The 27,685-nt window shown below is 35.2% G+C and overlaps 1 protein-coding gene and 1 non-coding gene across 2 annotated transcripts; both read right to left on the reverse strand.

The window, feature by feature from the left end:
- Positions 1 to 8,249: 8,249 nt before the first annotated feature.
- On the reverse strand, positions 8,250 to 9,874 carry LOC130977016 (uncharacterized). The gene is made up of 4 exons (XM_057902010.1): positions 9,661 to 9,874; positions 9,512 to 9,563; positions 9,366 to 9,433; positions 8,250 to 8,956 (listed from the first exon to the last, which is right to left on the reverse strand). Exons 1-4 carry the CDS (start codon positions 9,799 to 9,801, stop codon positions 8,375 to 8,377), a joined length of 843 nt encoding a protein of 280 aa, XP_057757993.1. The 5' UTR covers positions 9,802 to 9,874; the 3' UTR covers positions 8,250 to 8,374.
- A 13,981-nt stretch (positions 9,875 to 23,855) lies between these two features.
- LOC130978722 (small nucleolar RNA R71) lies at positions 23,856 to 23,963 on the reverse strand. Its single transcript, XR_009086340.1, has one exon. It is a non-coding gene; the product is annotated as a small nucleolar RNA R71 (small nucleolar RNA).
- Between the last annotated feature and the right edge of the window lie 3,722 nt (positions 23,964 to 27,685).

Genomic DNA, 27,685 nt, shown 5'->3' on the forward strand with positions numbered 1-27,685 from the left:
GAGTTGGCAGTTGAACCGACAAGTGATATCATAGCCAATAGGGTAGGTATTCATTATATGAATTTTCTATGTGTTTTCTTGCTTTGATTAATTACATTATGCCTAAATGAATAACATGCCTATTTGCTAATTGAATTACTTGCAGTATATGAACTCTTCTTGTGTTTTACTTGTCTGTATTACTTGTGTTTTACTGGGATTGAGGAGCTCGCGTGGAGGATAGGTTGGCAAAGGCTGTGGGACAACAATGAACATAGAGTAGAAATCCCTTAAGATAGATAACCATGTTATGGTTTTAAAATATATATTATAAGTTGGAATTTTATGCATGTAAAAGTTCTAAGATTGTCTTTGGCTTTCCAGAATCTTATATGTTATCTATTGGGAATTGTTACCATATTGAGAACCACCAGTTCTCATACCATTGATGGAGAGGATTTATGCCGACTTAGAATTTCTCAATAGAAAATAATTATTTCGTTACAAGCATAGTCTAAACCGACAATCGATCCACACATCAAAATTTAAACAAAGATTGTCACAATACAAATCAAAATAACCAGGAGTTTTAAATCCTGGATCATCTTCCCACGAAGCTAGCAATTAGGCATGCACAAGTTTGGTTGTGAAATAAGGGGATTTCGAGCATGGAACGGAAATTTAAAAGAATTTTAAAAAATAAATGAATTAATAATGGATCAAAAGACAATTAATGCAAATTAGAAGAAACAAGATCAAAACTAGTGAAAATGTGATTAATGCATAAAGAGCGTTGACTTGGTAATGAGAGTTAAAGAATCATATTCTTATCATAACCATAACTATGGCAATTACAATGAGTTAGTCACACTTTGTCGACCATAACATCGAGGATAAGTCAAACGAGCATAATTCACCTTAATCCACAAATCCTAGCTAACTTGCAAATTAACTTAGTAAAAGCTAGCGTTAGTGGAAATAAGAGAGACTAACAACCCAAAATCACCACTAAATATCGGACATTATGACTCTAGTATCCTAGTTACTCATTTTCCAAGCCAAGGGGGTGAAATAAAAACAAAACATGGCAAATTACAAAAGATAATGAAAACTATAACCAATCTATGCACAAAATCAATGATAGAAACTCAATCAAGCATATATAAATCATAAAACATCAAATTCATCAACAAAAGACTTAAGAAATTACAATTGGATATATTAACAAAGTAACTTCAACTATAAGAAAATGTAGTACAAGTAGTGTAATTAAAGAGAAGATTAAAGATTACTTACAATGAGACAAGCAAATATCCAAGATCAAAATTGTAAATTGGCAAATTCTACTATAAGCCCTAATAAAACCCTTAGAGAAAATTTCCTAAAACTAACCTAAATCTAACTAAAACTATCTACTATGGTATGTAATAATACCCTCCTTGTTATAGAATGTTGCCCTTTTGATATAGCCTTCATTTCAGCTTCAGGACCTCCAAAATTGGGCCAAAAGGCCCCCAAAATCACAAGTCACGTGAATTTTTAATGAAATCATGTGTCAGAACTTGTGCGTACGTACACTTGCTGAATTCCATGTTGTGCGTATGCACAGGAAGGTATGAGTGCACACTGCAATGTGTGTATCTCCTTTGTTTCGTCTTGTGTTCTCCCATTTTGCATGCTTTTCTTCCACTTCTACCAAGTCATTCTTACCTATTGAACCTGAAATTACTCAACAAAATATATCACAGCATCAAATAGAATAAAAGTGGAATAAAATTGATTAATTTAAGCATAAAAAAGCATGTTTTCACATTTAGGCACAATTTAGAGAGAAATCACAAAAGTATGCTATTTAAGTGAATAAATGCGGGTTTATGTGATGAAATTCACTCAATTCAAGCCAAAATTTATCATCAAATATAGATTCAACAACCATATACTGTTGTTGTTTTTCAGATGCAGGTCGCAACCCACCTCGTTGAGTTTGAGGACGTGGTGACAGAGCGAAAGATAGCTCAAGTTCTACTTTTTATTTACTTATTTTTTTGTAGTCTCTCACTTTTGTAAACTTGGTGCCTTAGAGGATTTTATTCTGAAAACCTTGAGAGATAGGATATAAGTTGTTTTATTATCAAAACTCTATCATATTAGGTTTAAAATTAGTCGGCCAAAACTTCACAGACTGCGGCTAGTTCCCTTTTGTATATTGTACATATAATTTGCTAACTTTACCTATTACCTTGTATATCTTGGAGCTTGTGCAAGGTTTTATGTAATTTGTTCTTACTCGTGCCTACGCGCTTTGGTTATCGTGTGCTAATGTTCTGCGCTTTGTATATCTATTTTATACGTCTTTGATCTTTTATTCCTTCATCAGGCTTCTAGTTATTATTATCTCTTGATTATAAACTATTGCATTAGTTATAGAACTATCATGACGTGTTATCGTCCTTTGCTTTACGGCTAGACGTAAGACTTAAGGTGATCAGGTATTACAACAAACCTAATCACATATTTCATTAACAAAATTTAATAAAAAAATTTAATAAAATACTTAATAAAATCCTAAACATATAAAAAAATTTGAAAACAAAAATTATAGAAAAATTACCAATGATGGTAACTGCAAAATGGTGGAAGAATGGTGGTAACAGGAGACAGCAGTAAAACTTACGGTGGTGTCAAGCTAGGATTTAATAAATTTTAGGTGTAATATAACAAACATCCAAAAGGAAAAATGGAGAACAACTTTATCTTTAGCGCGGTAAACCTCCACGACAGTAACGGCAATGCAATGACGACCTTCGACAGCAAGGGACACTAACAGCAATGACGGAGGCTTTCCATGGAGACTCCAGCAGTAATGATGGTGATGTGCTAATATGTGACGATGATGGGGCTAAGCGGCAGCAACAACAGTTCTGGGTGGTGGCACAGTAACGTTCTTCAATGGAGGGGAGAGAGAGAGAGAGAGAGAGAGAGAGAGAGAGAGAGAGAGAGAGAGAGAGAGAGAGAGAGAGAGAGAGAGAGAGGAGGAGGGAAAGGGGGAGGATTTTCACGTTTAAATTTTACCACTCCAAATTCATCGTCAGATTTACTAGCAAAAAAATTTGATGCTAAGGTGTTTGTTATTGCCTAAACACCGCATTTCACTAATTTGTATTACCATAAAAAAATTCGACAAAAAATTTGGTGCTAATAAAATTAATTTTTGTGCCTTTATTTATCGTCAGATTTAGTTGTGAAATTCTAAATCCGATAGTAACTTAGCGTATTTCAGAGATGAATTTTCACATCTGACTGTTTATTCATCTAAGCATTCTCATTTTGATGATATTAAACTTATGTTTGTGCTTACCTTTTATCGTCCGACCCTCCATTCCATATACCATATATAGCTGATTTAATCTCAAAACAATAAATTTTACCCTTAGGTTTTAAAAATATTTATTTGTTGTATATAAATTTAAGTACATTTTGCTACTTTTACTAACCCATTTGAATTCTATGGTTCACATCCTCCTTGATTTTTTCATTTTTTCTGAATAATATACCCAAGATCATTTTACTTATGATGTAATGTTTTCTTCAATTTTCAATTATGTGTTTGTATTTTTTTCTTCTTATACCAAATTTGCATTGCATATATTGCATCTTATTGCGACTTATGTTCAAATCATACACCTTTAAAATTTCTTTCCACAAATAATCTAGCTTCTAGCTTAAATCTTCTTTTGATTCTCCTAAAAAAATTATGTTATTAGCAAAAAAAAAATGAACCATAATATGAATTTTTGGATATTCTTAATAAGTAACTTCAAAACTCAGGAAACATATGAGTTTAGAGATAATATTTATATAATTTTACGATGAAAAAAATCCTCCAACTATTTGTAACCATATCGTATAAATAGAATAAAAGTATATTATTTTTATTTTACACAAGATAGTGTCAACTAATTCATCTTTTATCAAAAGAGCATTCATTGATATTAAGTTAGTTGGCAAAGTATGAGTTAAACTCCAAAATAGTCCCTGAGATTGGCGTCGTGTACTAAAATCGTCCCTGAGATTCTAATTGCACCAATTACGTTCCTGAGATTGACAAAAGTGCACCACGTTAGTCCTTGACCCATTTTCCATTGGAGTTGGATCCTCTTTTAACTTTGGAGAGTAAAGTGTGATCTCTCACCATTTATTTTATAGGTAGGACCAAAAATAAATATGAAAGAGAAACTATTCAAGGGTAGAAGATCATACTTTACTCTCTAAAGTAAAATTCAAACTTTAGAGAATCCAAATCCTTTTCCATTAACGACGTGATGACATGGCTTAATGACGTGGGTTGTTAGTGGCACGTGCCACTCTATGGTTTGGCCACGTGTAATAGTATGATGGTGTGTTGACCGGTGACACATGACATGCTAATATGGATGGTTGTGCCATGTATCACAACAGTATTCGTCCAGGTGTTATTCATTATGTCATCATTGTAGATACACCAAATTAGTCTTACTTTGCATTTAGTGACTCATTTTAGTCCCTGAAATTGAACGTTGTTCACCAAACTAGTCCCTTTACTAGTTTTTTCTCATTTTTTAAAAAAATTAAAATTTTTAATATCTTGGCACTAATTTCAATTCCATTTTTTCATATATCATTTAAACACAAGTGTTTTTATAAAAAAATTTTAAGATTTTAGTTTTAATTATATAATTTTTTTATAATAATTTAACATTGGTAAATTTTGTAATATAAGATATTATAATAGAAAAAGAATTATATGATTGATAAAACATATTTTTTATCAAAAAACATGCGTTTTTAAACAATAAATCAAGAATTAAAATACACTTTTTTTCGGTTCTTATGAAATACACGTTTTCGTTGTGTGTAAATGAGCTACAGTACTGAAGATACTTCAAACACCCTCACAACCATCTCTGACCTCTTCAGTCTAGACGAAAGAGGTTGGATCATAGAAGTAAAAATTCTTGAAATGTCTTCACATCAACTTTAAGACGGCAGTTAGGTGTATCCGCAAGAGAAAAAATATTTTATAAAAGCACTTGTATTTAAATAACATGTGAAAAACTAGAATTGAAATTAATGCATTCAAAGATATTGAGAATTTTGAATTTAAAGAAAAAAATGAGAAAAAACTAGTAAAGGGACTAGTTTGGTGCACGATATTCAATTTCAGAGATTAAAATGAGTCACTTAATGCAAAGTAAGGGACTAATTTGGTGCATCTACAATGATGACATAGCGGATGACACGTGGACGAATACTATTGGGACACGTGGCATAAACGAACACGTGGCCAAATAGCATTGTGATACGTGGCACAATCATCTATATCAGCATGCCACGTGTCATCGGTCAACACATCATCATACCATTACACGTGGCTAAACCATGGAGTGACACGTGTCACTAACAGTCCACATCATCAAGCCATGTTATCACATCATTAATGAAAAATAGGTCAGGGACTAACGTGGCGCACTTTTGTCAATCTCAATGATGTAATTTGTGCAATTAGAATTTCAGGTACAATTTTAGTACACGACAACAAATTCAAGGACTATTTTGGCGTTTAACTCGGCAAAGTATTCTATGGAACTGTCACATAAAGCTCCATTCAATGAAATTGCAAAAAAAAATTATACATTCACCTCAATCTATTATTTTATATTTGATGTAATGCCCAAAATAGTTCATAAAATTTCCAACTCGCTTTAAATTAGTCCTTCACCTTTTAAAATGACCAAATAAGTCCTTAACTCTCAGAATCGTGAATCTCTGTTAGTCCAAAAGTTACCAGACATTTTAACGGTGCTGAAGTGTGCAGTTAAGTACCAAGTACACGCTGATGTGGACACACAATGAGTTCAGCTCAAATTGGTATCCCAAATTTAATTAAAACACCCAAATTGATCCAATTCTCACTTATAAAATCCTAACCCCTAAATGATCATCTTTGTTCTTCGTATTCATCTTTGTTTTTTGTCTCCACTGCTCTCCTCGTTGTTATTGTTCTAGCCATAACAAACTTCACACGTCAGAATCATAAGCAACAAAACACAAAAAGAAACAAGAAAGCAAATTAAACAAAAATAAAAATATTAAAATAATTTCTTAATTTCTGTTTTGATTGAATAAATTATTCTGAACTTCTAAATTTCTTCCTACCCATACACCACCTTTGTAAGCAAGAAACAATCTCAAGGAAAGAAAAATCAAACCTTGAAAATAAACTAATAATTAATAAAAGAAAATCAAATGCACCTTTATTCCAATCAATACAATAATGGATTCAAAAGCAGCATCACCTCTTAGTTGATCCTAACCACCATCTTACTCTACATTCCATATTCTTCCAACATTCTCCTCTTCAACAACAATGACCAACAAGATTGCCCCCTTTTATTACCACCATCACCACCGCCGCCACCACCAGACTCGATGACACCGCAACACAACAAATCCTCTAAATTAGTACCAACAACAACGCATCCATAACCACATCAACCGAAGAAAAAGAAGCTTCCAATGAGAATAAAAAAAGCAACAACAAAAAGCTTCCAATGACAAAAAAATGAAGACGAAGAAGAAGTGATTACGTCATCAGAAGAAGAAGTGAAAAATAACTACCCCGTGGTGGTTCGATTAATCCCGAAACAAACGGCACAAACAACCAAAACAGAATTGAAGCACATTATTTTTTATTGCCGCATCATCGAACTTGTAGGAACAAAGAAAAGAATACATCAAGGTATGGTGGAGACAAAAAAAAAAAACTAGAGGTGTTGTTTGGTTGGATCAGAAAATAACAACAACAAGAAAACGAAGGGTTATCGAAAATTAGAATATCCTTCAGATTAATGCCAAGATGAACAACATCAACGAGGAGGAGAGAAGTGGAGACAAAGAATAAAGATGAATATTTGGGGGTTAGAGTTTTATAAGTAAGAATTGGATCAATTTGGGTGCTTTAATCAAATTTGGGATACCAATTTGAGTTAAACTCATTGTGTGTCCACATCAGTGTGCAGTTAAGTGCATATTATACCTCACCGTTAAAACGTCGGGTAATTTTTGGACTAACAGAAATTCACAATTCTAAGAATGAAAGACTTATTTAGTCATTTTAAAAAGTAAAAGACTAATCTAAAGCAAGCTGAATTTCAGGACCATTTTGCTTTTATATTTACTCATTTTCAACTAAAAAAAGCAAGCCCAAACCTCAAAATCCTCACCCAGTACCAACCATCACTACCCCAATCTCCAGCGTAACGGCTTCCACTCTATACAACGGCGGTCGGTGGCAAGATTACATCGGCAAAGATAACTCGGCAACTCGGCAAGATAATCTGGGGTTCGGTTTGGGTGCGAACCGTTGGGATATTTGCGGTCCCTATGATAGAAGAAATATCACTCTTTCTCACCGTATAGAGCCATTTCTATATATATACCAAAAAGGAATAATAAGCCCTTGTTTCGTTTTCTTTTTTTTTTTTTTATTTGAGAAATTAAGTAGTATAACTAAAAGTCTGGAAGGTGCCATGGATCAAATTTATATAAATCGATCTCCTTGATCGATAGGAACAACAATAGACTGTGAAGCACATTTCTTGTCATCAGTATGGTGGAACCTGAAACCAAGTAGTAATTCCAATTCACTCTTCATTGGGGCCTCTTCCTTTCTTCTTCGTTCTTCTTCGTTGTCGTTGCTTTACGTGTTTGCGACTTGGAAGTTGGAACGTGACAGGAAGGCTTGGCGAAGCTGAGATCTATATAGGGAGGGTCAATTAATTTGACATATATACATTTTACACTTGAAACTTACAACTTGGAAGCAGGTTTTAGTGATTCTGACAATGCTTAGATCAAATTATTATTTTATGGGCTGATGGCTTCTCATATCTATGGAGTATTTTGAGATTTGTGCTTGTTTTAAAAAATATAAAAGATTTTGTTAAAAATATGTATATAGAAATTAATAAATTAGGATAAATTTATAAATATTTTTGACAGTTCCATTGAATAGAGTTCTTTACATGAGTTCCATCAAATACTTTGCCAAGTTAGATCCAGTTCGAAGTCTAAAAAGGATAACAAAAGACTAGTATTAAAAGGCATAGTTCTGTAGTAAGGAATAGAGTATGCATATATCGGTGGAAAACCAAAATAGACAAGATAAAATATGTACCTTTATTGAAATTCCAACTGATAACAAATCATAAACGAACCAGCATAGTATCCAAAATAAAATGAGTAGACTAAACTTCACATGAGATAAAATAATGATGTTCAATTAGTCCTTTAAAAAAATCCAGAACATGTCAAACCACATTACTTTATATAACTAAATAGATAAAAGAAAAAAAATCTAACATTGTGAGGGGATAGGACCAAATTTTCTACTGAACATGCTCCTCTGTGTTTCAACCTCAAAAACTGGTGAAGAAAGCTTATCTGATCCTCCCTTGGAATAGTTATTACTATGCACTGCATTAGTTTCTTGCTGCAAGTACCAAAATTTCTCAGAATAATCCTTGTTAACATGATTTCTCCTATGAGGGTACCCTTGGTACAAGTAATTTGATGGATTGAAAACTGGTGTTTCTTTCTCAACTCTATGCTTATTATTATTGTTGTTAGGCCCTCTACTTCTATGCATATAATCATCATCATAATTCTTTGTTGGCACTGAATTATTTACCCTCAAACATTTCTCTATCACCTTAGCTTCTTCCCTTAATCTTTCTCTTATGTCATTGATGTTTCGCCAAAGCTTACATGATCTTGAACTACTGCTGATGCTACTACTCCTTGATGATTTGAAACTTGAAGAAGATCCATTATTATTGTTTGAATTGCTAGGGATTCTGTTGCACTCAATGCATAAACTCTTGCTTCGCTCCAAGTTAAAAGCTTTTCTTTTTGCTGCATCAGATAAACATGCATATGCCTACATAAAAATCAAAATAACTGAGTGCCGATTATATTCCTTTTAACTAAGAACTTGGTTTTAAGGCTCTACAATGCAACTGCAATATCACGGGGTAAAGTATGCTTTTTATTCTTAATTTTTGTGATTTTTTTAAAATATCTTTAATATTTTTTATTTAAATCAAAATTACTCTCAAACATTAACTCTATCTAAAATATTAGAGACAAAATTAAATAAAACGAAAATGTTAAAAAAATTGAATAAAATTAAATGTTAAAAATATTTTAAATCTTAGGGACAAAAGACATATTCTATCCTGTTATAATTTAAAACCATTTGCTCATCGTTTATTCATCATCCCTAGGTTTATAATAATTTATAAAAACAAAAATAAGGAAAAGGAAGAAAAAGAATATCATAAACTAACCTCAGATAGAAGCTTGAATGCAATTTCAGCCTTGGGATGCTTATTCTTATCTGGATGAAGTTGCAAGGCTGACCCAAGAAAAAGTTGCAAGGCTTATTACTCATTACATCATAATAAAAATTAGAGTTAACCTTAATAAAACCTACCAAGTTTATGGTACTGCTTTCGGATTGTATTTACATCTGCATTTCCTGCCACCTATTATTTTTCATCATATAAAGAAGAACCAAGATAAAAGCTACAAACTTTAGCACCAAAAAGGAAAAGGGTCATCATTAGAAATGTTAATACTTACTCCAAGAATGCAGTACCAATCAATGAAAGGTGGATTATTAGTTTTGTTAGGGACAAGTCTATGAACACATACAACAGAACGTGTGGAAATTGAGCAAATCTCCAATACCAGTTGGCTTTTGTAATCTGATTCTTGTCCCATTTGAGAATAATAATAATGAGAGTAGTGATTAGTGAGGAAAGGGTGAAAGTTCCTTCACAAGTGGTAGTGATTAGTGAACATGGTGTTTTGTAATTTTAATTAGTTTTTGAATGCAGAGAGTAAATAGTATTAGTAATAGTAATAACAATAATAATACTATAAAGAAGTGGAGCGGTTTAGAATAATAAGCAAGCATTGCGGAGTGGTTTTTCTTCTTTTATTTTTACTTTATTTAATCTGTTGAGTTTTGAATTTTGAAATTTTAAATTGAAATTAAGTTTGTTTTGGTTGCAACTAATAAAGAAAGCCCTGCAGCTAAAAGATTGCAAGTGAGCAATTGATATATAAAAGTTCAAGCATTTTTATAGTATTTCAAGATGTATTTTATTGACCGATTTAATTACTGACTTTTAGTAGTTTATTAATTTTTACATGTTAGTAGCGTTAGATTGAAATTAGAACATTATAAAGTGAAACTAAAATCATTATCCAAGTATTTGTATGGCCTAGGAGACTATATAATTTCATGAATTTTGTTTTTTTCAGAAGAAATTTATAATATGATATAATATTTAATTTATAATTAATTTTTAGTGTATAATTCTATATGTAGGATAACAATAATATAACGCATGCATAGTATATCAGTGTCGGACATACTCTGGTTTGGGCAATGATCATGCGTGTAATTTTAATATTATTCATTTCATTTCAAATTAAATATCGTTTTAAGTAAGTTACATAAAAAAATAATAATTTAGTTATAATCTGTTTTTTTTTTGTTGGGTGACTAATCTGTATTTTTTTTAAATAAAGTTATTTGTTTCTAATGCATAATTCCATGGTATACTAATTTGTCCAAAGTGAGCTCTGATATCATTTAAATTTTATTGTTTATAGAGTAGAAGGTTATATATTATGAAAATTAATGATATTATATATATATATATACTAAAATTAATTATAAATATAAAATATATATTAAAAATAAATTAAATTATATATATTTATACATAAATATATAATAATTAATTCTGTAGCTGTTTGATGTGCATATTTTTTTTAAAGGACGACTTAGTATATTACATAACATTGATGAAAAAGGGAGCTCCTTCCATTTTGAGGTAGGGATGTCAATGGGGCGGGGCGGGGGCGGGGGATGCTTCCCTACTCCCCGTCCCCGCCCCCAGAATTAATCCCCGTCCCCGCCCCATTTCCCGTCATGGGGGGATAATTGTCCCCATCCCCGTTCCCCGCATTCCCCGCGTTTCCCGCGGGGCCCCATTCCCCATCTACCTATGTTTAAGATTCATATGGAAATTATAGTAAAAAATATCAAAAAACAAAAAAACAAACTAAAAAATATTATTACAAACACACAAACATATCTTATCTAAGATTATAAGTCCAGAAATACAACATAGCAAATCATAGTCTATAAAATAAAATCTTAAAATGCAACTTCCATTATAAAGAAAGCAATAAAACAAAGTCTTTAACATCAAATATTCTTTCATTGTCGGTATAAAACTTCCAACAAACATCTCCATGTTCTCTGTTAAAACAATAGAGACAAATATGTTAACATACAGTGACGAGAATGGAAGCAAACACGCAGACGCAGAAGTGGAGAGGAGAAGGACGCCGTGCCTGAGGAGAGAGAACGACGCGGTGAAGCTGCTAGGATGACGGCGCAAGAGTGGCCGATGGCTAGCTGTGAGGGTTTTGAAGTTTGAACAAAGTGGAGAGTGAGTGAGTGACTGGAGTCTGGAGAGTTGGGGTTTGAATGGGAATAGAGAGTTAGAGAGGGCGCAGCAACAAAGGTGAGAAGGGAATATAGGGTTAAGGTTTTTTAATGGGTGAAATTACTAAAATACCCCCTATGTTAAAAATAAAGTAAGAGTATTTAAGTAAGTTTAACAATTCGGGGAATTATCGGGGATGGGGCGGGGATCCCCGCTCGGGTCCCCGCGCCTGTCTCGGGAGAATTTTGCTCCCCATCCCCATCCCCACGAGAAAAATTCCCCACCATCGGGGCCCCATTTGGGGCGGTCCCCGCGGAGATCCCAGCCTGCTGGGGATTTTTGACACCCCTATTTTGAGGTGCAGGTAAATTAGCCCCTAGAACCTATAACACTGAGAGTAATACAGATGAAAGATGTTATTTGCAGGTGGAGAAATGATAGCTTAGATGAAGGGTCATGACTCATTAGTGACGGTTATGGAGAAATTTTGTGAATGTGGTAGGTAGGTGTCAATTAACAACCTTGAATATGGAGAGCATTCTGGTATGATTAGCCTCACTATATGATTCTTGGTTGAATCTTAGGCATCGAAAGGTAACCTAAGTTAAGTAGGTGAAAATAATAATAATAAATTTTCTAATAGATCCTTACCTTGCATTTTTTATTTATTTTTTCTTTCTAAATTCTTCTTTGAATTTATTCTAATGTGTTATTGTGTTAGTTGTTGGATCTTAGGTGAAATGTAATAACTTGCATTGCATAATGGCTTTAGAAGGAAGTTTAATTTATGATGGTTCAACAATGATTTTGGCGCTGAATTCTCAAATGGCTCCATTCACTATCCAAAATGGTAAGTTTGCCCAAAAGGGCTTTCCCCATCATACTATTTTGTTGAAGGAAACTAGAGTTGGACAAATACATTTATACATTCATCAATTATCAATTTATCATCACATAAATGCACTACACAGTTATTAAAAAATATTATAAAAAACTAAATTTTAGTTAGTCAATACTCAATATTAACCAAATTTAAGGTTTAAATTTATAATTTAAAATTTAAAATTAATAATTTATGACTTAAAGACTAAAATTTAAGATAAACAAAATAATTTTTAAACAAATTAACTAATATTAATTGAAAAAAGTTTATTACTGTGTATTTTTTTTTTCAGGTGAACAGATTACCTAGTATTATTCTTGTACAAATTGACCAAACATTAATGAGGTCATGAAGACATACATGATACGATTGATTACTAAAGAGATTACCTAGTATTATTCTTCACGGTCCAGTGAATCTATTCCACTAGACTTAGGGCCAATTAAAGTTGAGACTAAACACTAAATTAAAGAAAATTGCGCATAGCCCATCGTTAACTTCTGAGAATACTTCTCATTGTAACTTCATAATAAAAAATGACAAAAAAAAAAGAGTAATAATATTTTTACCTATCCAGTGTAAACTATTATTCTAGTTCTTCTTTGAATTACATCTTAATTTCATTTATAGTAATTGAAATGTTATATTTTTATTGCAAATTTTATTTTATTTTAGTCATTTAATCAAAATTTAAATTTTATTTCTTTTAAAAATACCAATCTATTCCGTTGTTATATCTTTTTCTAGATAGAGACTATAATTGTAATTATAATGGTTATAATAGTATTTATAGTAATTTAAATGTAAAAGAAGCAGAAAGAAAATTAAAAAATAATAATAATAGAAAAATTAATGTTTAAAATTTTTTTTAATTTGATCTAAAAAATTAAAATAAGATAAAATAAAATATTTAAAAAAATAAAACGTTTGAAATATTAAAAATAAAACTAAAATTTAACTCAGATATTATAATAATACTTTACTCTAACTATTTAATAAACAAACATCGTTATAAATCTATAAAACTATATGCAAGAGTGCTTTCTCAACACATCATACACTATTTATAAGAAAATTGTAACACACATCACCCTCCACTCACCTTTCTCTAAGATCATTCCAACCACAAATATAGATACAATAAACAATGTACAAAGAGTCACCCAAAGTTTCCTGGGATTAATTTTCTCGTAATAACCACACGATATTTCAAAGTCAAAACACTAAAGTTTATGTACAAAAGTGACCATACACCACAAAAAATAACCACATTAATAAATACAAATCTATATTGTTTTTTTCAGAAAAAAAAAAAAAAGCCATGCAAATGTGGGCATAGCTGAACCAAAGGTGTCCCACTCATTAAACTCAGGTCAATGTTGGGTTGGATCCCGCCACCAACCTATCTCAACCCGTGTGCATCCGAACCTACTCTTTCATTTATTTACAAAAATTTATTAACTTATTATTTATATTTTTTAAAATTAGTTTCATTCAAAATCAATGATAATAATAATATAATATTCGAAACACATGTAAAGAGATTTACACTGAAACAAAAGTCAAATAGTATGTGGATTTTAAATTTTATAAACAAAAATAGCTATTATTTATTTATTAAGAAAGATTTACACCCCATAACTTGTGACCTAGATATAATTATATTTAATTCGATCTGGTAAGCTTTTTATTTTATTTTGGTTCGAGTATACCTTTTGATTGATAGATCCGGTAAAACTATGTATGCACACGTTGGTACAACCGTACAACGTAACAATATGCTTTAGACAAACACAAAATACTTTTATTTATTTATTTGTTCGAGCAAAGTATAATTTTGAACATTTCGATTTTGAACCAATTAATCCTTAAAGAAATATATATCAATTAGGTTTTTTATGATAATAATTAAATAGTACGTCTATATATTTTTCCGTCAATAGATAATAAAAAACAAAATAAAATTATTCGTATATTTCATTATCTATACGTATTTTATTATTATTACATGAGTATAAAAAAAGTTTAATTTTGGATAATAAATTATTTATTATCTTTATAATGAAGTATTTATTATTTTTTCAGTTTTTATATAATTTTTATTAATTATTTTTTATTTATCACGAATTCTATTAAAACAAGTGAAGTTTTACTTCAAAAGTTATTATCTATATGACGATCTTTCATAAATAGATACGTCATAGTAGTTAACGTTACATATAAGTATCATCCTTAAGTTATACGTGATGAATTGATAGAAGGACATAACATGTTTATCGTTTGCTATCTTAGTGGATCAAATTGATACTTTTTTTTCTTTAGGAACTAATAAATCTAAAATCGAAATGTTTAAAGACCCAATTGTCATTTTACTCTATTTGTTTTTAAACAAGAGACAAGAAGATTGACTGTCAAAAAAATATATTCATATAAAATAAAAAAATAAACACATATATAAATAAAAAATGAAAAAATATTATGTGATATATAATTACTTTTTAAATCAAATATACTTTTATAGTCAAATATACTTTTATTAATCAAACAGAAAAATTTAAACGTAAAAAATTGATTTCTTTTGTTTGACTAGATTAAGTATTGTTGAGCTAAGTTTGATTTTGAGCTTATATATAAATATTTATTGGATTAAAAGTTCAATTATGGTTTAAAGTGTGTTTTAATGATGCAGGCCATTATTCATTTCTTAGCCCAACAGTATTGCTTAAGTATTCCTTTAATGCTTCAATTCAATACATAAGTCCAATGTCTTTAACAAGCACGGTTCAGCGAAATGCTAAGGAATAAGGCTATGCATTTGTAAAGTGATAAATGGGCATTTGTCTTCATTATGGAAAATGAAGGATAGCTGGAACAAAAGAACATTAACAACACAATAAGGACAGCTGGGACACTCTTAAGACATTAGGACATCAACCCACTCCAAGGATATAACCAAATCAAAATGCAGAAGATCACAAGTAAATTTGGAAGAGCAAAACAAAAACACAGAGCTATGGACAGCAGTTGAAATGGCTAAAAGATAGAAGTGCTTTACATGCCAAGGAAGACAGCAACTCTAACGTCAATAGAGGTTGGTGGATTAGACCCTCCAACAAGCAGCGTTAGTGGAGCAAGATAGAAAAAGGACTGCATGCCATAGGAGACAGCTCCAACAGATTGATAGTACGAGAAATCAGAAGAGGAAAGGAAGAATAAATTGAAAAAGCAAGCTGATTCTATAAAGGAGGCCTCACTTCAATATTTGAAATCAAGGAAAATAGAGTGATACAAGAGCATCATCTCAAAACACTTGAGCTGAAATCATTTTCCTTCAATTTGTGCTTTATTTCAGATTTTTTTTTTGCTATGACTATCTAATGTCATCTTTCTGTATTTGAGAAAAAGGCTTATGAATGTGAGTTGAAAAATTCATGAGAGAAGAGGCAAGAGAGAGGCATGAAAAAGCCAAAGAAATATTTCTGTGTAATATGGTTTTGTTGAACTAAGGTTTAGTTTCCCTTGCCAAGTTGGGATAGCACTTGGTATTTCTGAATCTGGCTAGGTTCCCCTTCGAAGTTGGGACAACACTTGTGTTGCTAGGCTTTGGGGTAGAAAGCTTAGTGGAAGATACTAGATGAATTAGGTTGTAATTCATTAGTATTGGTGATTGTAATCAGTTGATTATAGTGAAAATTTCACCATGGTTGTGATGGAGACTAGACGTAAGATTCATGGCACTTAAAATCCAAATCAGGATACATGCTAGCCTCTTTCTCTTCTTTCCTTCTCTGTTTCTTTTCTGAGTATGAGACAAAACAAAAAGTCTCCTACAAAATTAGCTTTCGCAAAAACAGAGCTTGAAACGTTCATTTTTGAGCCAACTTGATTCAATCCCCCTTCTCAAGTTCAATCAGTTCCATCAATTGTTTTTAGGAGCAAGGTCTCAAGGAGTCAAGGTTCACAACTTGGAGCAAAGATCCATGGCCAACAATATGGGTCCCAACATCATAGAGTACACTCTCATTGAAGGACAGTCAAATAATAGACCTCCTTACTTTAATGGCAGCAACTACTCTTACTGGAAAGAGAGAATGAGAATTTTTGTGCAGTCAATCGACTACAACATTTGGAAGATTATTCTCAACGGACCAGACATTCCAAAAAAGTAAAATGCTGATGGAGAAGTTGTGGCAAAAGAAGACAATGAGTGGACAGGATAAGAAAAGAAGAAGGTTGAACTCAATGAAAAGGCAATCAACCTAATGTACTGTGCAATCAATTTTAAAGAATACAAAAAAGTGTCAAGATGCAAGACGGCTAAAGAAATCTGGGACAAGCTCAGACTCACCCATGAAGGCACTAAACAAGTGAGGAAAACCATAATTGACATGCTGATGAAGGAGTATGAAATGTTCAATATGAAGGAGGAGGAGAGCATTGATCAAATGTTCGAAAGGTTCTCAATAATCATCAACAATTTGGATGCCACAGGGAAGAGCTATTTTGAAGAAACCTTGGTAAGGAAGATCTTAAGGATTCTTACTAAGAAGTGGGAAGTAAAAAAGCACAACCATCTTTGAAAAAATGATTTGATAAAAATCACCTATGATGAGCTAAGAGGTAAGTTGCTGGCCTATAAAACTACTCACATGTGTAAGAACCGAGACTAATTAACTGTCTAATTAAATAATTGAATTGCAAAAATTAGGTTTCAAAAATTTAGAATGAGAATTATAAAATATAAATATGATTTTTGGACTTAGTAAAACTGCAAAAAACCGAGTAAAACTGTGAATTGGCAGCTGAACCGGTCAAACCAGTTCAAGTCTGTCCAATACTATGCGAGCATAATTAGAAACAGTAGAAAACCTCAAGAAAATATTAGAAATTAAAAACCGGGCATTAATTTTAGAGATTTGGCCCAAAGTTAGGCCAAATGGGCTAAAAATGTTAATGGGTTGGACCGGGCCCAAGTTAGGCCCAAGCCCAACATATAAAATCCTCCATTAATGAACGCATCAGCACTTAACACACTCAAACACAACACACACCAGCTGAAAGAAAAGAGGGAGAAGGGAGAAAAAGCTCTATTCATCATCATCTTCCCAAGCTCATAACTTGAGCTACGGAGCTCCGATCGCCGCACTGTTTGCGACCACGCGATCACAGTGGAGAGCTCTACAAAACTCACCCAAGAAACTGGTAAGAAAATCATGAAATCCCTCTCAATTCTTCCTTACAAAATTTCAAATTTTTAGGGTTTTGCATTGAGTGAAATTTTGTGATCATGAGTGTTTAGGTACACTCTAGTACTTGATTACTATTAGGTTTGGCTTCCAAAACTGTTGGGTAAGGTAAGAGTGTCTTGAACCCTTGTGAAATTGTGATTAAGTTGAACCCTAGGTTGATTGGTTATGAAATTATGTGTATATATAGTTTGAAGTTGTGATTATTGGCAATTACTTAGAGCTTGGAGTTGAATTGATGGCTTGATTGAGTTTGAGAACTTGTGGAAGCTCGGTTGAGGTCAACTTCGTGATTTAGTGTATATTGGGAATCGATCAATGTATGGTTTCGGTTTTCTCTATGTAATATATAATATTTCTGGACACTTAGGCTAGTGACCTATAGGATAGGTTTGGATTGATATGGTTGTTGATTTTGGTTGGTTGATGATGTATAAGGAATTGATGTTGTTGATATTGTTGAATAATGTTGTTGATGTATGATGTGTGATGAATTTAGATGAGAAATATTGTTGATGTTGTTAAACAATGTTGATTATTAATATTGAGAATGAATGAGGTTAATGTTGATGATTGAAAGTGGTAAAATGATTATTGTTAAGTTTGTTGGATGAGAATGGGTTTTAGTGTGAAATCATGGATAACTAACTGGGTTTGAGAATTTGATGATATAAGTAGTGGATTGTGGCATAAATGGTAAAACATGATGTGGGATGGAGTTAATGTGGTTTTGGTTTGGTTTTGGTAGTGAAAATGGAAAATTGAGAACTTTGTGAAATTTTGGTAAAAATAAATTTTTTGTGAACTTTGACGAATCATAACTTGAGCCTTTGTTTTTAAAATTTGTTGAACTTTGTTTTAAGTTAAAGTACATTGAACAATCTTTAAATGGATATAAAGTTTGTAGGAAATGAATTTTTATAGAGGAAGTTATGATCATTCAAAGTTTGGTGTCAAAATCTGAATTCTGTCAATGCTGCAGAATTTGTGATTTCTGGTTTGTGTGCGCACGCACAGCCTTGTGTGCACGCACACCCTGTGGATTTTTGAACCTGTGCGCACGCACAGCCTTGTGCGTACGCACACATGGGGACATGGCTACTGATGGGAGCGCTAGCACGCTCTGTGTGCGCACGCACACGTTGGAAGGTGCATTCTGTTGAGGGCGTTCGCACGCCTTGTGCGAGCGAACAGAATTGGAAAATTTTACACTTGTGCGTACGCACACCCCTATGCATATGCACACATCTTGAAAATCCTCCTGGGCGTGTGCACACACACTCCTGTGCGTACGCACATGCCCTGTTTTTCAACTAAAATATTGTTTTTAACTGTTTCACCTTCCCAACAAGCTTGTAAACTTCTATGACACCTATTTAAGACTCTTTGGCTTATTTTCGGGTATCAAACATAGAAAAGGTCCAAAGAGATTTAATTTGATATTACCTTGAAAAGTTAGAGAACGGAGGCTTAGGTTTCTGGTGTATTGAGGATGGGTTTGGTTGAGAGAGAAGGAAGAGTAGTGAATTGGTGAATACTGACAATGGATTGAGAAATTGATGAATTAATGAGTTCGGAATGGAAATTATGAATTGACAGTGTTTGAGATGAGTCGAGGACTTGGAGTGGCAATGATGAAATAATGAATTTTTGAAAAAACCACTGATATAACATTTTTAAATTGAGATTGTTGAGACGCTATGCGCCTGGCAGGGACGGTGGTTGGATCCCGCCTGTCAAGGTAGCGGCGGCGATGTGAGGGCGGTGGTTCGTCTCGCTTCCATTGAGATGTGAGGTCCGTGGCAATAGTATCCCGCTCGCATCCCTTCGGATCACTAGAGTGTGCAGGCACAAAATCCTGGACGGTGTGCCGAGCACCATATCTCGGGGGGTTCCCATTATGATTCCGAAGGGCGACATCTCCATGGAGATGTGTCGGGTTGGCAGTTGAACCGACAATGTGATATCACAGCCAATAGGACAGGCATTCATCATGTGCATCTTCTATCTATTTGTTTGCTTTGCCGACTTGTAATTGCTTGCCTAATTGTATAACATGTCTAATTGCCTACTTTAATTACTTGTCATATATGCCTATACTTATGTTTTACTTGTATTGATATTATCTGTGTTTTCTACTGGGATTGAGGAGGTTCAGAAGGCGGTAGCGATGGGATCACATGGAGGGTAGGTTGGTGAAGGCTGTGGGTTAGCGGAGAGCTGTTAGATTAGAAAATTCCCTAAGATAGACTGTCCCTTTTATTATGTTAAGGTTTTAAGTTATGATTTAATGTTTTAGTTATGCTTTAAGATGAATCTTGTGATGGATATGAAGTTCTAAGATTGCCTCTAGCGTCCCAGGGTCTTATATCTTACATCACTAGGCACTGTTACCATACTGAGAACCTCCGGTTCTCATACCATATTCTGTTGTTGTTTTTCAGATGCAAGTCGTAACCCACCTTGGTGCATTGCTTTGATGGTTGATGAGCGGATAATTTGTACCCTTTTTGGCACTGTTTTTAGTATGTTTTTAGTAGTTTTAGTTGAGTTCTTAGTATATTTTTATTAGTTTTTAGTTAAAATTCACTTTTCTGGACTTTACTATGAGTTTGTGTGTTTTTCTGTGATTTCAGGTATTTTCTGGCTGAAATTGAGGGACCTGAGCAAAAATCTGATCCAGAGACTGAAAAGGACTGCAGATGCTGTTGGATTCTGACCTTCCTGCACTCGAAGTGGATTTTCTGGAGCTACAGAAGCCCAATTGGCGCGCTCTCAATGGCGTTGGAAAGTAGACATCCTGGGCTTTCCAGCAATATATGATAGTCCATACTTTGCCCAAGATTTGATGGCCCAAACCGGCGTTCAAAGTCACCCTCAGAAATTCCAGCGTTAAACGCCGGAACTGGCACCTAAATGGGAGTTAAACGCCCAAACTGGCATAAAAGCTGGCGTTTAACTCCAAGAAGAGTCTCTACACGAAAAGCTTCATTGCTCAGCCCAAACACACACCAAGTGGGCCCGGAAGTGGATTTTATGTCATTTACTCATCTCTGTAAACCTTAGGCTACTAGTTTTCTATAAATAGGACCTTTTGCTATTGTATTGGAGAGCTTTTGATCATGTTTTTATGATTGAACTCACTTTGGGAGGCTGGCCATTCGGCCATGCCTAGACCTTGTTCTTATGTATTTTCAACGGTGTAGTTTCTACACACCATAGATTAAGGTGTGGAGCTCTGCTGTACCTCGAGTATTAATGCAATTACTATTGTTCTTCTATTCAATTCCGCTTGTTCTTTGTCCAAGATATCACTTGTTCTTCAACTTGATGAATGTGATGATCCGTGACACTCATCATCATTCTCACTTATGAACAAAGTGACTGACAACCACTTATGTTCTACAAGCAATCAAGGCTCTAGTGAATATCTCTTGGATTCCTGATACACGATGCATGGTTGATCGCCTGACAACCGAGTGCTCGCCTGACAAACGAGCCAGCCATTCCGTGAGATCAGAGTCTTCGTGGTATAGGCGAGAACTGATGGCGGCATTCAAGAGAATCCGGAAGGTCTAACCTTGTCTGTGGTATTCTGAGTAGGATTCAATGATTGAATGACTGTGACGTGCTTCAAACTCCTAGCAGGCGGGGCGTTAGTGACAGACGCAAAAGAATCACTGGATTCTATTCCGGCCTGACCGAGAACCGACAGCTGATTAGCCATATGCTGTGACAGAGCATATGAACATTTTCACTGAGAGGATGGGAGGTAGCCACTGACAACGGTGAAACCCTACATAAGCTTGCCATGGAAAGGAGTAAGAAGGATTGGATGAAGACAGTAGGAAAGCAGAGACGGAAGGGAAGGCATCTTCATACGCTTATCTGAAGTTCCTACCAATGAATTACATAAGTACCTCTATCTTTATCTTTATGCTTTATTCGTATATCACTATACCCATTTGAGTCTGCCTGACTAAGATTTACAAGGTGACCATAGCTTGCTTCATACCAACAATCTCCGTGGGATCGACCCTTACTCACGTAAGGTATTACTTGGATGACCCAGTGCACTTGCTGGTTAGTTGTGCAAAGTTGTGTAGTGATCACAATTTCGCGCACCAAGTTTTTGGCGCCGTTGCCGGGGATTGTTTTGTGTATGGACAACTGACGGTTCATCTTGTTGCTTAGATTAGGTATTTTTCTTCAGAGTTCTTAAGAATGAATTCTAGTGTTTCAAGGTGATGTTCTTATCATCACCAAAGCTGATTGATCTTCATCAATTTAGCTCTTGAATGCAATGTCCTGCTGAAGCTTGGCTAGCCATGTCTAATTCCTTTAGACTGAAGCTTTAGACTAACATTGCATGATTCCTGGAATTCTCATTAAGAATTTTGATACCTTTATTTTCTCTTCCATATAATTTTCGAAAAAAAAAATTTACAAAATCATAAAATCCAAAAATTTCTTGTTTGAGTCTAGTGTCTCATTTTAAGCTTAGTGTCAATTGCATGCATTCATTCATGTGTCTTAAGGATCTTCAAGTAATTCTTGATTATTTCTTACTCTGATCTTTGAATTCTCTTGACTTGAGTGTTTTGTTGTTCTCCATATGCATTCTCATTTTGTCAGTGTCAGTAGTATACAAACTGCTAAGTTTGGTGTCTTGCATGCATTGTTATTTGATTTTAGTTGCATTTTGATTATTAAAAATCCAAAAATATTTTTAATTTGCGTCTTCTCAAGTCAATAATACAGAGAATTGAAGATTCAGAACATACAGCAGAGGAATTGCACAGAAAAAGCTGGGCGTTCAAAACGCCCAGTGAAGAAGGACAGACTGGCGTTTAAACGCCAGCCAGGGTACCTGGTTGGGCGTTTAACGCCCAAAAGGGTATAGTTTTGGGCGTTAAACGCCAGAATGTGCACCATTCTGGGCGTTTAACGCCAGGATGGCACAAGGGGAAGGATTTTGTTTTCAAATCAATTTTTTTCAAGTTTTCAAAGTTTTTCAAAATCAAATCTTTTTCAAATCATATCTTTTCAATCAAATGTTTTCAAAATCAATTTCTTTCCTTTTTCAAAGATACTTGCTATCAAATAATGATTTGATTCAACATTTCAAGTATGTTGCCTTTTCTGTTGAGAAAGGTTTAATGTTTGAATCATATCTTTTCTTGTTAGGCAAGTCATTAATTTTTAAAATCAAATCTTTTTTAAAAAATTGTTTTCAAATCATATCTTCTCAATCACATTTTTTTAAACCAATCATATCTTCTTAACCTCATCTTTTTCAAAATAGTTTTCAATCAAATCTTTTTGACTTCTAATTTCAAAATCTTTTTCAAAAATCACTTGATTCCTTTTCCACTTTGAGTTTTCGAAAATTATCAATCAATTTTTCAAAATGATTTTAAAAACTTTTTAATTAATTTTCGAAAATTCTCTTCCCCTCTTCCCACATCCTTTTATTTATCGAGTACCACTCCTTCTCTATGCACAATTCGAACTCTCTCTGATTTAGTTCGAATTCTTCTACCTCTTTCTTCTATTTTTCTGTTCTTCTGACACCTTAAGGAATCTCTATACAGTGACATAGAGGATTCTACATTTTCTTGTTCTCTTCTCTTTCATATGAGCAGGAGCAGAGACAAAGGCATTCTTGTTGAAGCTGACCCTGAACCTGAAAGGACCTTGAAGCGAAAGCTAAGAGAAGCTAAGGCACAACTCTCTACAGAGGACCTAACAGAAATCTTCAAAGAAGAAGAAGACATGGCAGCCGAAAACAACAACAATGCAAACAATGCAAGGAAGGTGCTGGGTGACTTCACTGCACCTACTCCCGACTTCTATGGGAGAAGCATCTCTATCCCTGCCATTGGAGCAAACAACTTTGAGCTTAAGCCTCAATTAGTTTCTCTAATGCAACAGAATTGCAAGTTTCATGGACTTCCATTGGAAGATCCTCATCAGTTTTTAGCTTAATTCTTGCAAATCTGTGACACTGTCAAGACTAATGGGGTAGACCCTGAGGTCTACAGACTTATACTATTCCCTTTTGCTGTAAGAGACAGAGCTAGGACATGGTTGGACTCACAACCTAAAGAAAGCCTGGACTCATGGGAAAAGCTAGTCAATGCCTTCTTGGCAAAGTTCTTTCCACCTCAAAAATTGAGTAAGCTTAGAGTGGAAGTCCAAACCTTCAGACAGAAGGATGGAGAATCCCTCTATGAAGCTTGGGAAAGATACAAACAATTGATCAGAAAATGTCCTTCTGACATGCTTTCTGAATGGAGCATCATAGGTATTTTCTATGATGGTCTCTCTAAACAATCCAAGATGTCTTTGGATAGCTCTGCTGGAGGATCTCTTCATTTGAAGAAGACGCCTATAGAAGCTCAAGAGCTGATTGAAATGGTTGCAAATAACCAATTCATGTACACTTCTGAAAGGAATCCTGTGAACAATGGGACTAATCAGAAGAAAGGAGTTCTTGAGATTGATGCTCTGAATGCCATATTGGCTCAGAACAAGATATTGACTCAACAAGTCAATTTGATTTCTCAAAGTCTGTCTGGAATGCAAAATGCACCAAACAGTACTAAGGATGCTTCATCTGAAGAAGAAGCCTATGATCCTGAGAACCCTTCAATGGAAGAGGTGAATTACCTAGGAGAACCCTATGGAAACACCTATAATTCTTCATGGAGAAATCACCCAAATTTCTCATGGAAGAATCAAGAAAGACCTCAACAAGGTTTCAATAACAATAATGGTGGAAGAAACAGGTTTAGCAATGGCAAGCCTTTTCCATCATCTTCTAAGCAGAACCCCTCTGACTTAGCAACTATGGTCTCTGATCTAATCAAAACCACTCAAAGTTTCATGACTGAAACAAGGTCCTCCATTAGGAATTTGGAGGCACAAGTGGGACAGCTGAGCAAGAAAGTTACTGAACTCCCTCCAAGTACTCTTCCAAGCAATACAGAAGAAAATCCAAAAGGAGAGTGCAAGGCCATTAACATGGCCGAATTTGGAGAGGAAGGAGAGGAAGTGAACGCCACTGAGGAAAACCTCAGTGGGCGTGCACTGACCTCCATTGAGTTCCCCAATGAGGAACCATGGGAATCTGAGGCTCAAAATGAGACCATAGAGATTCCATTGGATTTACTTCTGCCTTTCATGAGCTCTGATGAGTATTCTTCCTCTGAAGAGGATGAGTATGTCACTGAAGAGCAAGTTGCTAAATACCTTGGAGCAATCATGAAGCTAAATGACAAGTTATTTGGAAATGAGACTTGGGAGAATAAACCTCCTTTGCTCACCAAAGAACTGGATGACTTGTCTAGGCAGAAATTACCTCAAAAGAGACAAGATCCTGGGAAGTTTTCAATACCATGTACCATAGGCACCATGACCTTCAAGAAGGCTCTGTGTGACTTAGGGTCAAGTGTAAACCTCATGCCTTTCTCTGTAATGGAGAAGCTAGGGATCTTTGAGGTGCAAGCTGCAAGAATCTCATTAGAGATGGCAGACAACTCAAGAAAACAAGCTCATGGACTTGTAGAGGATGTTTTGGTGAAGATTGAAGACCATTACATCCCTGCTGATTTCATAGTCCTAGAGACTGGGAAGTGCATGGATGAAACCATCATCCTTGGCAGACCCTTCCTAGCCACAGCAAAGGCTGTGATTGATGTTGATAGAGGCGAGCTGATCATTCAAGTGAATGAAGAATCCTTTGTGTTTAAGGCTCAAGGATATCCCTCTGTCACCATGGAGAGGAAGCATGAAGAGCTTCTCTCAAATCAGAGTCAAACAGAGCCCCCATAGTCAAACTCTAAGTTTGGTGTTGGGAGGCCACAACCAAACTCTAAGTTTGGTGTTGAACCTCCACATTCAAACTCTAAGTTTGGTGTTGGGAGGTTCCAACATTGCTCTGAGAAAATGTGAGGCTCCATGAGAGCCCTCTGTCAAGCTACTGACACTAAAGAAGCGCTTGTTGGGAGGCAACCCAATGTTATATTTTATCTATTTCTTTTGTTATTTTATTTTATTTTGTAGGTTAATGATCATGAGAAGTCACAAAATCAATTGAAAAAGCAAAAACAGAATGAAAAACAGGAAGAAAAATAGCACACCCTGGAGGAAGAACCCACTGGCGTTTAAACGCCAGTGAGGCTAGCAGTTGGGCGTTTAACGCCCAGACTGGCACCATTCTGGGCGTTTAACGCCAGGAAGGGGCACCAGACTGGCGTTAAACGCCAGAAAAGGGCAAGAACCTGGCGTTAAACGCCAGGAATGGGCACCAGCCCGGCGTTTAATGCCAGAAATGGCTCAAAACGTGATTTTGAATGCCATTTGGTGCAGGGATGACTTTTCCTTGACACCACAGGATCTGTGGACCCCACAGGATCCCCACCAACCCCACCACTCTCTCTCCCTTCTTCATCCATTCACCAATCACCTCAACTCCTCTTCCCCAAAAACCCTTCACCTATCAAATCCCTTCTTCCTCTTCACCACTCACATCCATCCTTCATAAAACCCCACCTACCTCACCATTCAAATTCAAACCACTTTCCCTCCCAAACCCACCCTCACTTGACCGAACCTTACCCCCCCTCCCCTATATAAACCCTTCTTCAACCCTTCATTTTCACACAACCTAACCACCACTTCTCCCCCTCTTTGGCCGAACACAAAAGCCATTCCATTCTTCCTCATTTCTTCTTCTTCTACTCTCTTCTTTCTTCTTTTGCTCGAGGACGAGCAAACCTTTTAAGTTTGGTGTGGTAAAAGCGTTGCTTTTTCGTTTTTCCATAACCATTTATGGCATCCAAGGCCGGAGAAACCTCTAGAAAGAGGAAAGGGAAGGCAAAAGCTTCCACCTCCGAGTCATGGGAGATGGAGAGATTCATCTCAAGGGTGCATCAAGACCACTTCTATGAAGTTGTGGCCTTGAAGAAGGTGATCCCCGAGGTCCCTTTTTCACTCAAAAGGGTGAATATCCGGAGATCCGACATGAGATCCGAAGAAGAGGTTGGGAAGTCCTTACCAACCCCATTCAACAAGTCGGAATCTTGATGGTTCAAGAGTTCTATGCCAATGCATGGATCACCAAGAACCATGATCAAAGTGTGAACCCGGATCCAAAGAATTATCTTACTATGGTTCGGGGAAAATACTTGGATTTTAGTCCGGAAAGTGTAAGGTTGGCATTCAATTTGCCCATGATGCAAGGAGATGAACATCCTTACACTAGAAGGGTCAACTTTGATCAAAGGTTGGACCAAGTCCTCACTGACATTTGTGAAGAGGGCGCCCAATGGAAGAGAGATTCAAGAGGGAAGCCGGTTCAATTGAGGAGGCATGACCTCAAACCTGTGGCTAGAGGATGGTTGGAGTTTATCCAACGCTCAGTCATTCCCACTAGCAACCGGTCCGAAGTTACTCTAGACCGGGCCATCATGATTCATAGCATCATGATTGGAGAAGAAGTGGAAGTTCATGAGGTTATAGCCCAAGAACTCTATAAGGTGGCGGACAAGTCCTCTACCTTAGTAAGGTTAGCCTTTCCTCATCTCATTTGTCACCTCTGTTATTCAGTTGGAGTTGACATAGAGGGAGACATCCTCATTGATGAGGATAAGCCCATCACTAAGAAAAGGATGGAGCACACAAGAGACCCCTCTCATCATGAGATCCCTGAAATGCCTCAAGGGATGCACTTTCCTCCACAAAACTATTGGGAGCAACTGAACACCTCCCTAGGAGAACTGAGTTCCAACATGGGACAACTAAGGGTGGAGCATCAAGAACACTCCATCATCCTCCATGAAATTAGAGAAGATCAAAGAATCATGAGAGAGGAACAACAAAGACAAGGAAGAGACATTGAGGAGCTCAAGCACTCCATAGGATCTTCAAGAGGAAGAAAGAGCCGCCATCACTAAGGTGGACCCGTTCTTTAATCTCCTTGTTCTTTATTTTCTGTTTTTCGAAAA

The sequence above is a fragment of the Arachis stenosperma genome, chromosome 4, assembly GCF_014773155.1.
Source record: "Arachis stenosperma cultivar V10309 chromosome 4, arast.V10309.gnm1.PFL2, whole genome shotgun sequence".
NCBI classification, from domain to species: Eukaryota; Viridiplantae; Streptophyta; class Magnoliopsida; order Fabales; family Fabaceae; genus Arachis; species Arachis stenosperma.

Coding starts and splice junctions, on each gene's coding strand:
- LOC130977016 (XM_057902010.1), bottom strand. CDS start 9,801: ATGGGACAAGAATCAGATTACAAAAGCCAACTGGTATTGGAGATTTGC. Junction 9,434..9,511: donor AAAGCAGTACCATAAACTTG/GTAGGTTTTATT, acceptor TTCTTGGGTCAG/CCTTGCAACTTCATCCAGAT. Junction 8,957..9,365: donor CATTCAAGCTTCTATCTGAG/GTTAGTTTATGA, acceptor ATTTTTATGTAG/GCATATGCATGTTTATCTGA.